Here is a 12,586-nt window from a genome sequence, read left to right as displayed (position 1 = left end):
AGAATTACCTAATCTTGGTACTCAAGCCCCTAAAACAAGATCAACTAATAATAATAATACTTACCAGGTATTAAAATGCTTTCATTGTGCCAAGCAATTTGCAGGTTACTATACATATCAAATATATTGTCCTAGGAAGCATTTTTAAAAAAATAGTTCTATGGATAGGTCATTTTAGTCCCATTTAAAAGAAAAAAAATGAATTTCAGAAGCTAAAATAACATACCTAAGTTCGAAAGAGCCAGGCTGAAAACCTGAACCCTCCTCACTTCAAAGCCACTTTACATCTCTACTTACTTTGCAATCTTCTCCTTGAGAAGTTGCCAGTCCCACAGGTTTGTAGGAGTAACATTCCACATATCATACTGAAGGATCTAAGGAATAAACAACCCAAATTTATGATAAATCATTGTATGACAATTTAAAACTATGACAAAAACCAAACAAATAACTAACTGCCATGCCCCCACATCCCAACAAATGCTGTCTTTTGGTAAAAGCTGTGTAAGAAATACAAGGACCAGAGACTTTCCTGGACAAATTTCTATGTAGTCATATTGATTAGAAGCAGGCTAAGAAAAGTCATTAAGGCTTACCTCTTCCCCATGTCCCTGGCTGAGTCCTCTCAGAGGACCCCTATCATATATACAAACCAGGAAATTCTAACATTTATGAAAGCATGTTGTTTTTGTACAGTAAAAGAATTACTCTAGCCTCATCTTTTTTAACTGCCTTGATCTGCCTCTCAATCTATTTAGCTAATAAACTTATTTTCAAACAATGTAGAGTTCCTAAATATCAGCAGGAACTGTGAGAACTAAAAATAACATCTTATTTTACAGGGAGGAGAATCATACTACTCATGATGAAGGCAGTGTGGATCGTGGAATTCTAGGACAGCTCCCAGATTCCCAGCCCCCTAGGGTATAGGCCATTATTTTCTCCTCCCCTTCAGTGTATACAGGACCTGGAAATACAATGGATGCCACTCACACAACTATGACAAATGTGAAGGGGTTCTGCAGGTACAATTAAGGGTGAAAATCAGTTAATTTTTTAGTTAAAAGTGAGACTATCCTGGATGGCCCTGACCTAACAAATGAAAACCCTCAAATGGGCGACTGAACTGGGCTCTTCTTGAAATGAGGGACTCTCCCTCCTACTGGCTTTGAAGAAACAAGATGCCAAGAGTTCTAGAGTTACAAGGAAATGAACCAGGTGAGCTTGGAGGAGGACCCTGAGCCTCAGATGAGACCACAGCCTCTATCGACATTCTGACTGTAGCTTTGAGAGATCCAGAGATCAAGACTCAGCTAACCCAAGTCTGCACTCATGACCCATGGAAACTGATACTGAATGTATGTTGTTTTAATACACTAAGTTTAGTAACAGAAAACTAATACTTGGGAGTTCCCTGGTAGTCTAGTGGTTAAGATTCAGCGCTTTCACTGTGTGGGCCCTGGTTCGAACCCTGGTCGGAGAACTAAGATCCTGCAAGCTGCGCATGGCGCGGCCAAAAAAGAAAAAAAAACTAATACAGTTAGCATTCTTCTTACGTCATTTTAGCAATGATTAGTTTTAAACGGAGTATCCTTTTTACTCCAGAGGACAAAAGGACCATATGAGTTTACTCTGTCTGGTGTAACAAATTACCACAGATTTAGTGGCTTAAAGTAACAAAAATTTATTCTCTCACAGTTCTCAAGGCCAGAAGCCCGAACTCAATACGTTGGGAAGGCCTCACTCCCTCCACAGGCTGGAAGAGATTCTGTTCTTTGCCTCTCCAACTTCCAGTGGCTCTCAGTACTCCTGGGTTGCAGCTGCATCACTCCGATCTCTGCCTCTATGGTCGTGTTGCCTCCTCTTCTTCTCTGTGTCTCTTGTAAGGACAACTGTCACTGGATTTAGGGCCCACCTGGATAATCCAGGATAATCTCCTCATCTCAAATTCCTTAACAACGTCTGTAAACACCCTTTTTAAACCAAATAAGGTAACAGTCACAGGTTCCAGGCATTAGGATGTGAACATACCTTTTTGAAGGCTACCATTCAGCCTACCATAGGAACTCACAGGCAAAAAGAAACTTCATGCATATACTTACTCCTTTGCTGACTGGAGAGCCCTCATAGGTTTCATATGGGCCATACTCCTTGGCCAATTCACAGCTGGCTTCCAAGGCTCCATAATAAATGGTTTCAAAGATCTGCTTATTCAATAACTGGGCCTCCGGACTCTCAAAAGGGTACCTCATCAGAATAAAAGCGTCTGCCAGACCTTGTACCCCAATTCCAATGGGGCGATGGCATCTATTTGATACGCTTGCCTTCGTGCCAACAGATTTAGAGAAGAGACAACATTAATGAACAGTAAAAGCAACATTCTGTAACAAATGACACACTCTCTCTCTTTATCTCAGTTTTCTCACACCATTCCAATGATAACCATTTAGACGATGAGATGACTAGAAGACTGTGATAAACTCCTTCCATCTTGGATTTCAATAATTACCAATAAGCAGAGAAATCTATTCATACCTCTGGGACAGGGTAGTAGTTAATATCAATAATTTTATTCAGGTTTCGGACAATGACTTTGGTGACTTCAGCCAACTTCATAAAGTCATATGTGTGTTCCGATGTGACATACATATTCAGGGCCAGGGAAGCCAAGTTACAAACTGCAACCTGGAATTCGGAAAAAAAGGGTCAAGAGTCACACGATTTTTATTTCTTCCACTGTGTCAATGACACTACTCTGTAAGCCTCTAACACTTGCTGACATTAAAATTTTAAATTTCTATTTTGACTCCTCCCTCTTCACCATTCACCAGTTCATTTCTAAATCCCAAAACCTATTCTCATATGTGAACTGTAACACGCACCAGTGAAATAGGTAAGATGGGGAAAGAACCATATGCTTCATGGTACATGGCTCTACTACCAGACGTATGCCACATTATGCTATAATTTTTTATATATATCTGTCAGTAGATGTGCACTGTCTAATACAGCAGCCACTAGATTAAAACTAAATGAAATTTAAAATTCAGTTTCTCAATTGCACTAGTCACATTTCATGTGCTCAGTAGCCACCCAATACAGAACATTTCTATCACTGCAGAAAGTTCTTCCAAACTGCACGTCTACTTCACCCTCATTGAGACTCTGACAGCCCTTAACTTCTCTCACCTAGACTCCCTCATGCCCTTCACACCTACTCAATTTTACACATGTTGCCAAAGTACCCATTTTTAAAACATAGCTTGAATCATGTAAGCCTGATAAATGCTAGGGAGAAAAATAGGCAGTTAAAGAAAACAGAGTCTTGGGGCTAAGGATGGAAGGAGTGCCTTTTTTTTTTTTTTTTTTTTTTTTTTTTGCGGTACACGGGCCTCTCACTGTTGTGGCCTCTCCCACTGCGGAGCACAGGCTCCGGACGCGCAGGCTCAGCGGCTATGGCTCACGGGCCCAGCCGCTCCGCAGCATGTGGGATCTTCCCGGTCCGGGGCACGAACCCATGTCCCCTGCATCGGCAGGCGGACTCTCAACCACTGCGCCACCAGGGAAGCCCAGGAGTGCCATTTTTAAATAGAGTTGCCAAGGAAAACCTCACTGAGAATGGGATATATGAAGAAAGAACTGAAGAAGTCAGAAAGCAAGCCACGTGGCTACCTGGGGAGAAGAGCATTTTAACATTCAAAAATCCTGAGATAGGAGTATGCTTCATATGTTTGAGAAACAGCAATAAAATTAGTAGAGCTGGAGCACAGTGAGGAAGGGGGAAAGTAAGAGCAGATGAGGTGGGATACTCAGTTGTGGAGGATCTCACAGGGCATTGCAAGGACAGAAATGAGGTACTGATACATGCTACAGCATGGAAAACTGACACAAAAGACCAAATATCATATGATTCCATTTATATGGAATACCTACAACAGACAAATCCAGAGACAGAAAATAGGTTAGCAATGCCGGGGCCTGGGTGAAGAGGGGAACAGGGAGTGACTGCTAAAGGGTACAAGATTTCTTTCTGGGGTGATGAAAATGTTCTGGAATTAGTTATCAGTGATGGTTGCACAACCTTGTGAATATACTAAAAAAACACTGAATTGTATACTTTAGAAGGGTAAAATTTATGGTATGTGAATTATATCTCAATTTAAAAAAAAAGGATGAACGAACTCTGGATGGGCTGGAAAATCAAAGACGAGTATTGTGCAGAGGAATGATATGATCTGATGTTTGTTTTAAGAAGGGTCATTTTATTCTCTATAATATAATCTATCTTGTATAATAGTCATGAGTATGTCAATTTCCTCCAACTAAATTGTAAGTTTCCAGAGGGCAGGGGCTGAGCCACATTCATTTATAACTGAGAGCACTTAGTATAGTGTCTTACACATGGCTGGTGCTCAATAAACTTTGTTAAATTAAACTGCAACCTTAGTAGTATGTTCAACTCACTCACCATTTTCTTTCGACTTTTCATTTGTCATGTTTTTTTTAGGTCCTAGAATTTGGGATCTGCTCCTTCCTCCGCATTTTCATAGTTTACATCCAATATCCAAGCTGCCTGTCATCTGACTAATGCAACAATCTCCTTAAACTAACCTCCAGCCTCTTCTCACACTAAGCCATTCTATAACCAGAAGCAAGAGCCATCCTTCCTATCCTAGGGATGCTATTTTCCTTTCAGAAATCTACAAGGGCTTTCCTGCATCTGAGACATGCCATCTTTCACATACTATCTCCCTTCCCCCAGTTGCAGCCATCTCTCCATACACCAAACCTTAATGTATTTGCTCCATCAAAACAAACTTACTTTTACACTCACTGCACAAAACCTATCCCTGTCTCTGATCTGTCATACAGGCAGTTCTTCCCAAATGGAAAGCTTTTCCATAAATTTCTTTTTAAAATATCCAAATCTATGTCTCATTTCTAGCCTTGCCTCTTCTGTGAATCACCTTAAAGATCTGAGATGAGAACTCTGTCTCACCATTCACTGAAAGGACTCTCTCATGCTTACATACTTTAAACTGAATGAGCACCCTAACACGTTACTGTGTTTGTCCTAACCCTAACCTAAATAACTATATATTGCTATTTTTCTCAAGTAAAGGTTATTACAACAATGTGTGTGAAATAAAAAATTGACAGTCTTTTCTACATGGCTCAAACTAAAAGATATTTAAGGGCACACATCACACCTCTTCCTTTATAATCTCTATTTTAGTGCCCTTCTGCTTTCAGCAAGCTACGAAAAACCCCCTTCACCCAACTTAAGGGAAATCGTGTGAGGGAGTCACAAATAATTCACATACTCCTAAGATTCTTCTCTCAGTACCTGAGGCAGAAGTTTTTCTACCTACCTCATCTTTGCTGGTATACTCTACTATTTCTGTGCACAGGTTGCTGCATTTGATCGTTCCTAGGTTCTGCTGGTTGCTCTTCCGATTACAGGAATCTTTGTAGAGCATGTACGGGGTACCTGTCTCTGTCTGAGACTCAATGATGGCATACCAAAGCTGCTGAGCTTTTACAACTTTGCGGACACGACCCTCTTTCTCATAACTGAAAGGCAAAGCTAGTATTATTTTAATATTCCCTAAGGAAAATCTTTATTGCAGATAACATGAAGAGAAACACCAAAATATAAAATATTGAAAACTCTTAAATTTCTTACTAAGTTTTGCTAAGAGAAAGAAATTAGGAATATGATATTTATTTTACTATGGCTAAAGTCAATCCCACTAAATCAACAAAACCTTCCATAATAAAAAGGAACAAAACCTGAAGTACTCAAATTGTGCTACTGTGCTAAAGCAGTACTGTTGTGCTATTATTTAATGAACTATTGACATGTGTGTCCCAGTTGCCCTTGATTCCTGTGTACTACACAAAGCATAACTTGTTCTGTCAAATGTACTTTATGACAAAGCAAATTAATAATAACCCTGCTAAATAACTCTTTGCATTAATTTTTTAAAGGATCAATTAAAAAAACCTGAATACCTATTTACATGTCTCAAAGTTTCAAGAAAGAAGACAAACCAAAATTTTGGTGAAGATTCAGGAAGAAAACATGACCAAAATAAAATTATTAGTCACATTCTCTTCTAGATGCTTCTCAAGATTCCTAGAAACTGGCTAATGATTGATGTAGTTTTAAAATTTAGAGCCTGTAAATAAAAGAAACACACAGTTAAAGCATTATTACTCTCATATTTTTCCCATACCTTTCATATAGCTTCTCAAATTCTTCTCCCCAGACCTCATCCAGACCAGGACACTCATTTGGACACATCAAAGACCAGTCCTGCAAAGGGAAGAAGAGTACCAACCATAAGAAACTTCAAATAACCAACCACACGTAGTCCATTAGGAACACTGCAAGGGATATTGTGGCTTCCATAGACTGTCTTAAAAATTTGCTTTAGAAATAATAATTTTAGGCTCAGGCCCAAACATCTAGTTTTGCATGTTTGTTCATGACCCTTCAACCATTTAGGTCAGATAGCATCTACTTTAGAGAATAAAAATCCAAGAAGGCAAGAACGGCATCTTTTAACTTGTTCAGCATGCCTTTCCATTGCATAACATATAGGTGGACTCTTCCTAAGCGTGATTTAAGATGACTGAGGAGAAAACTTATATGAATCAAGTTGTTATTACTAACAAGTACCTATCTCTCACCTGATTAGTCTCCACTCGTTTCATGAAGAGATCCGGAATCCAAAGGGCAAAGAAAAGGTCCCTGGCACGCTGCTCTTCCTTTCCTGTGTTCTTCTTTAAATCAAGGAACTCAAAGATGTCTAAATGCCAAGGCTCCAGGTAAATAGCAAATGCCCCAGGTCGCTAATGGTAAACAAATCATCATTCTTCTCAGAATCAGAATAAAACAAAGAAACTTCATATTTTCCAAAGCACTTCAATAATATCTCCTTGGATCTTCACTACAATTAATGAATTAAATGAGATAATACAAATAAAAGTACTATAAAAATATAAAGTAGTAGTAGTTTTCTTACAATTCTAGCAGTAAAAAAGAGCATTTAACATAAAGAAAATGTGGAACAAGAAAGACTAAATAGGACTTCCCTGGTGGCACAGTGGTTGAGAATCCACCTGCCAATGTAGGGTACAAGGGTTCAAGCCCTGGTCCGGAAGATCCCACATGCCACAGAGCAACTAAGCTCGTGAGCCACAACTACTAGGAGCCTGCGCTCTAGAGCGCCACAACTGTTGAGCCCGCGTGCTGCAACTACTGAAGCCCGTGCTCTGCAACAAGAGAAGCCACCGCAATGAGAAGCCCACGCACCTCAACAAAGGGTAGCCCCCACTTGCCGCAACTAGAGAAAGCCCTCGTGCAGCAACAAAGACCCAACTCAGCCAAAAATAAATAAATAAATTTATTTTTAAAATATAAGAAAAATAAAAGACTAAATAATTTATCCAAAATGACACAGTGAACTAGGGATGGAGCTTCCACTTCAGCAGTCGTCCAGCTCACTTTACACTATGTGACATGTATGTAAAGCCCAAAGAAAATCACTTTAACTTTGACAATAATGTGCTCAAAAGGTCAAAAAGGTGGTATGTCTTATCAACGTCCCCATAGATTTTTTTTTTTTTTTTGCGGTATGCGGGCCTCTCACTGTTGTGGCCTCTCCTGTTGCAGAGCACAGGCTCCAGACGCGCAGGCTCAGTGGCCATGGCTCACGGGCCCAGCCGCTCCACGGCACGTGGGATCTTCCCAGACCGGGGCATGAACCCGTGTCCCCTGCATTGGTAGGCGGACTCTCAACCACTGTGCCACCAGGGAAGCCCCCCCACCATAGATTTTTTTTAAGTGCATCAGAAGGAAATTCATAAACTAATAGGTGATTACTATGCCTACATATACATATCCATAAAAGACAGGCTAGATAGTTGCAAACTATCCTGCTGATAACATTGGATAAATGTTATCTCTCAACTTTACTTTTCCCTCTATAAAATAGACAGAGTTTTGTTTTGTTTTTGTTTTCTTTTTTTAAAGAAAAACCTAGAAAACATATTACAACCCTTTTTCAAGGTTAGGTATCAATATGAATCACAACTTTAGAAATTCCTTGCAAATCAACTGTCATGTAAGACAGCTGACTCAATCACTGGCTGCCTGGAGCCAGGGATAAAGTATGTATTGGTGGGAGTGATGGGGGATTAATACAAAGGTGCATGAGGAAACATGGTGGGGTTATGGAAATGTTCTATGTCTTGACTGGTGTGATTACACAAGTATATACATCTGTCAAAATCATCAAAATGTACACTTCAATTGTATACACTTAAAAGTAAAAATTATACTCATTAAATTGATCATAAAAGTGGGAAAAAAGCAAAGTTGTTAGAAACATACACAATGAGCCATCTTATTATAAGCATATATGAGAAAAGATTTTCAGTTCTGATTTCTAGGACTTTCAGTAACAAAGCATACCTTGTTTCCACCTTGATCCACATATCGAGCTGTGTTGTTATATACTCTCAACATCGGTACAAGACCATTGGAATTGCCATTAGTCTGAAAGAGAAACTGAGGATAAAGGCATCTGGAGGAGAAATAGGGGCCTCAGCAAGAAAAAGAACAAAACGGTTCAACAGTGGACAAATTACTCTCTCCCAGTCTACAGCTTCATCTGCTCCCCATCTCTCCCTCTGCTTTAAAAACATAGTGCCCAACATAAAATAAAATTTTGCTGAATAAATCGCAATTATGTACGAAGTTATTTTATGGCATCTCTAATTTACAATGAGAAATTACAAGTCAAAAGAATCCAAAATCAGGATAGCTAAATTTAAACCCCACACGTTCAAAAGGTCATTATATAAAGAAATACTTTGGGTAGAGTAAAAACGCTACTACAGTATCTTTTTCCCAAAAGAATTCAAGGCAATTTACAATAAGAATTATATGCAATGGATAAATCAAGACAATAAGGTAAATGGAGATTCTCAGCAATAAATGGATTCTAGAATGAAGATGAAAAAAATATATAAACTCCTAAGACTAAAAGATACCTCATCAAATTTTTAAAATAATCCTTCTAACCCCAAGGCAAGCCTTTAAACAACCTAGAAAGATAAGTGAGCAATGGCTCACCCTACTATTATGTAATGAACACCACGTAATGGAATGGTTTTCTTCTGGACTCTAACTTTATTCTATAGGGTTAGATATTTTCTTCACCTTACAGAGGAGGAAACAAACTCAGAGATGTAAAATAACTTGCACTAGGCCACACTACTAGTAATTAGTGAAGATAGGATTTAAATCCAGGACTTAACCAAAACGATTACCTTTTTTTTTCCTTTTTTTTTTCTAATTGAAGTATAGTTGATTTACAATAGTTAGTTTCAGGTGTACAGCACAGTGATTCAGCATTTTTGCATATCATACTCCATTATAGGTTATTACAGTATAATGGGTATAATTCCCTGTGCTATACAGTATATCCTGGTTGCTTATCTATTTTAATATATAGCAGTTTGTATCTGTTAATCCCATGCCCCTAATTTGTCCCTCCCCCCGTCTCTCTCCCCTTCGGTAACCACAAGTTTGTTTTCTTTATCCGTGAGTCTGTTTCTGTTTTGCATATACATCCAGTTGTATTATTTTTTAGATTCTACCCAAAACCATGATATTGACTCCCAGTGAATAGTGAACTAGAAGAGATGAAACTTACCTCATTAAGTGACAATGTTTAAAGCTTGAATCTTGGCTCTATCACATATTAAGTGACTAATCTCTGGAAGTAATTTAGCTTTCTAAGCTTCAGCTTCCTCACTTATCAAATGAAGACTTTGTGGCTATACTCACAAAGTTACTGTAAGGAATAAAGTTTACTGTGTCTGTAATGATATCTATCTCATAAGGTTGTAGTAAGGGTTAAATGTGTAATTCACATAAAACTTTTACAACGGATTCAGCATGTAGTGAGCAATGAATAATAATAATGCTATCATTATTGCTAAAATAAATCAGGATTCCAAAATCTGACCCTAGAGACCATCTAATCAACCTCTAATAAGACAGATGAAAATGAGACCAGAAGTGGTGAAATTACTCAGTCTAAGTCACACAGCCAGCAAGTAATTAACAGAGATCCAGGTCTCCCAAGCCCCAGCAAATGCCCTCTCAATCACAAGCCTGGTTGCTTATGGACCTGAATCCCCCTAAGCCTATATACTTTTAGTCACACAACAGAGGCTTACCCCAGCAATGTAGCTGCCAGTAGCTCGAATACAACTCACAGCAACACCAATTCCCCCAGCCGACTTGGATATCAATGCACACTGCTTTAGAGTGTCATAAATACCTTCAATGCTATCATCTTTCATACTCAGAAGGAAACAGCTACAGGGGAAAAAAGTCACAACTCAGCAAGGAACCGAAGCAAAGCAGAATCAAAAAATGACTATATAATCCAAAGACAGTAAGTTAGGCAAATAAACAATTTGAAGCTTACAAAATTCCTAGGGGTTTTTAGAAGGAAAAACACAAAACAAAACCTTTTACTGGATATGACACAATAAGATATATCAACATATATTGTTTTAAAATCACCTTGCTGCCTACCCTAGATGCTAAGCCTGGAAGGAAGGCTTAAGAGATAAGTGTAAAAATATTAGCTTCCATGTTCACCAGACTGCAAATGTGCCATTATAACATTTTCTCATGTAAATTCCTAAGCATACATAACACCTTTTCAACCTATTAGTAAGCCAAGAAAAATTAAACATTTATGAAAAAAAACCCCACCTATCCAATACTGAACCAAATTTGGTATGTCCATCAAAATTTAGCTTCCTTACAGTCTTTTTGAAGACAACCCTTCTACCTGTGCTTTGGATCTTATCCTCCTACCCCAGGAACCTTAGTCTTCCAATGATCCCTTCAGTAACTTAAATATTCAACCAGACGGACTCTGTTGACTTTTTCTATTAAATATTCAGACATTCAGAAAGGCACAGAGAATAATATAACATATACTTTGTACTTACCACCTACCTCAAGAAATAAGACACTACAAATATAACCTAATTACAATCATATACCATTTCCATGCCTTTCTACGTTCTTTTAGCGTTGACATATGTTCCACATTTTTGAAATTTCTGGCTCCATCTTAATTTATCTCTCTGTAACCCACTTTTATTTAACTCAATACTGTGTTAGAGATTCATTCCTACTGATACATATAGGACTAGTTTATTTTCACTGCTGTAATGTATTCCATTGTATGAATATACCAATATATTTTGTCCATTTGCCTACTGGTGGACATTTGGATTACTTCCAATTTGTTTGCTATTCTAAACAATGCTGCTGTGAAAGTTCTTAAACATATCTCCTTGTGCTTATGTCTAAGGATTTCTATAGGGTATAAACCTAGGAGAGGAATTTCTGGGTCAAAAGATATGCATGTGTTCCACTTTACTAAAGATTCTCCAAACTGAATGGGTACGTATACTCCATCTAGCAATGCGTGAGAGTTCCCTATGTTCCACACTCTTACCAATACTTACTATTAACAGCCTTTTAATTTGTATCAATCTGTTGGGTATGAAATATCTCATTATGATATTAACTTTCATTTTCTTAATCACCAGCAAAGTTTATCATCATCTCACGTGTTTATTAGCCAATCAGTTTCTTCTACAAATTAGCCCATGTTTCTATTTCGTTCTGTGTCTTTTTCTTATAATCCTTCAACAGTTAACATACATTGCAAATATCTTCTCCCAGTCTGAAACTTTTTTCACTGTATTTGGTTCACAGAAGTTTTAAGTTTTAATGTAGTCAATTTTTCCTTATATTGTTTGCTTATTATATCTACTTTAAGAAATTCTTCACTACTCTGAGGTCATATATAATCTATCAAGATTTAGGTTGATAGTCATGATGTCTGCAGCTCACTTTCAAATGACTCAGCCAAAAAAATTTTTTTTTTTTATTTTAAAGATAAAAATACATATATATGGCAAAATGTTAGTAATTTTTTTATCTAGGCAGAAGTGAGTGCATGGGTGGAGTTCACTGTCCTTTTCTTTAAATTTTCTGAATGTTTGAAATTCATATTAAAAAGTTGAGGAGGAAAATATTTTCTCTATATGTTCTTCTAAAAGATTTTACTTTCACATTCTCTTGAATTTATTTCTATATATGGCATGAAGAAGGGAAATCTAATTATACTTTTCCCCATAGGATAACCAATTTCCTTAGCACTGTTTTCCCAATGAAATGCAATGACACCCTGTTATTCATCAAGTTCCCATATAAGCCTGAATCTCTTTTTGAGCTCTCTGTTATGTTCCAGTGGCCAGAGCAAATACTATACTATCCCAGAGTAAATATCACAAAGTATGGTATTTACTCTGGGATAGACAAACCATGGGTTTATAGTGGTCTTGAAATCTGGTAGGACTTTTTCTTCAAAACTATCTTGTTATTTACATTAGTTTCCTGTAGCTGTCCTAACAAATACCACTAACTCAGTGGCTTAATATAGAAATTTATTCTCTCACAGTTCAGGAGGCCAGA

General features: G+C 37.9%; 1 protein-coding gene across 2 annotated transcripts in view; it reads right to left on the bottom strand.

The window, feature by feature from the left end:
- The window catches only part of RRM1 (ribonucleotide reductase catalytic subunit M1), a 34,590-nt gene that overhangs the window by 6,297 nt on the left and 15,707 nt on the right, over nt 1-12,586 (bottom strand). For both annotated transcript variants that reach the window (XM_065883274.1, XM_065883275.1), the window contains 8 exons: nt 10,258-10,399; nt 8,483-8,566; nt 6,697-6,858; nt 6,240-6,319; nt 5,373-5,574; nt 2,536-2,685; nt 2,103-2,324; nt 298-374 (listed from right to left, as the gene is read on the bottom strand). In XM_065883274.1, the coding sequence (XP_065739346.1) occupies nt 298-374; nt 2,103-2,324; nt 2,536-2,685; nt 5,373-5,574; nt 6,240-6,319; nt 6,697-6,858; nt 8,483-8,566; nt 10,258-10,399 (1,119 nt within the window). The remainder of the gene's footprint in view (nt 1-297; nt 375-2,102; nt 2,325-2,535; nt 2,686-5,372; nt 5,575-6,239; nt 6,320-6,696; nt 6,859-8,482; nt 8,567-10,257; nt 10,400-12,586) is intronic.

Source organism: Phocoena phocoena, chromosome 8, assembly GCF_963924675.1.
Source record: "Phocoena phocoena chromosome 8, mPhoPho1.1, whole genome shotgun sequence".
In the NCBI taxonomy this organism is placed as follows: Eukaryota; Metazoa; Chordata; class Mammalia; order Artiodactyla; family Phocoenidae; genus Phocoena; species Phocoena phocoena.
Note: the sequence above shows the minus strand (reverse complement) of the source record. Positions and strands in the feature narration are given on the sequence as shown.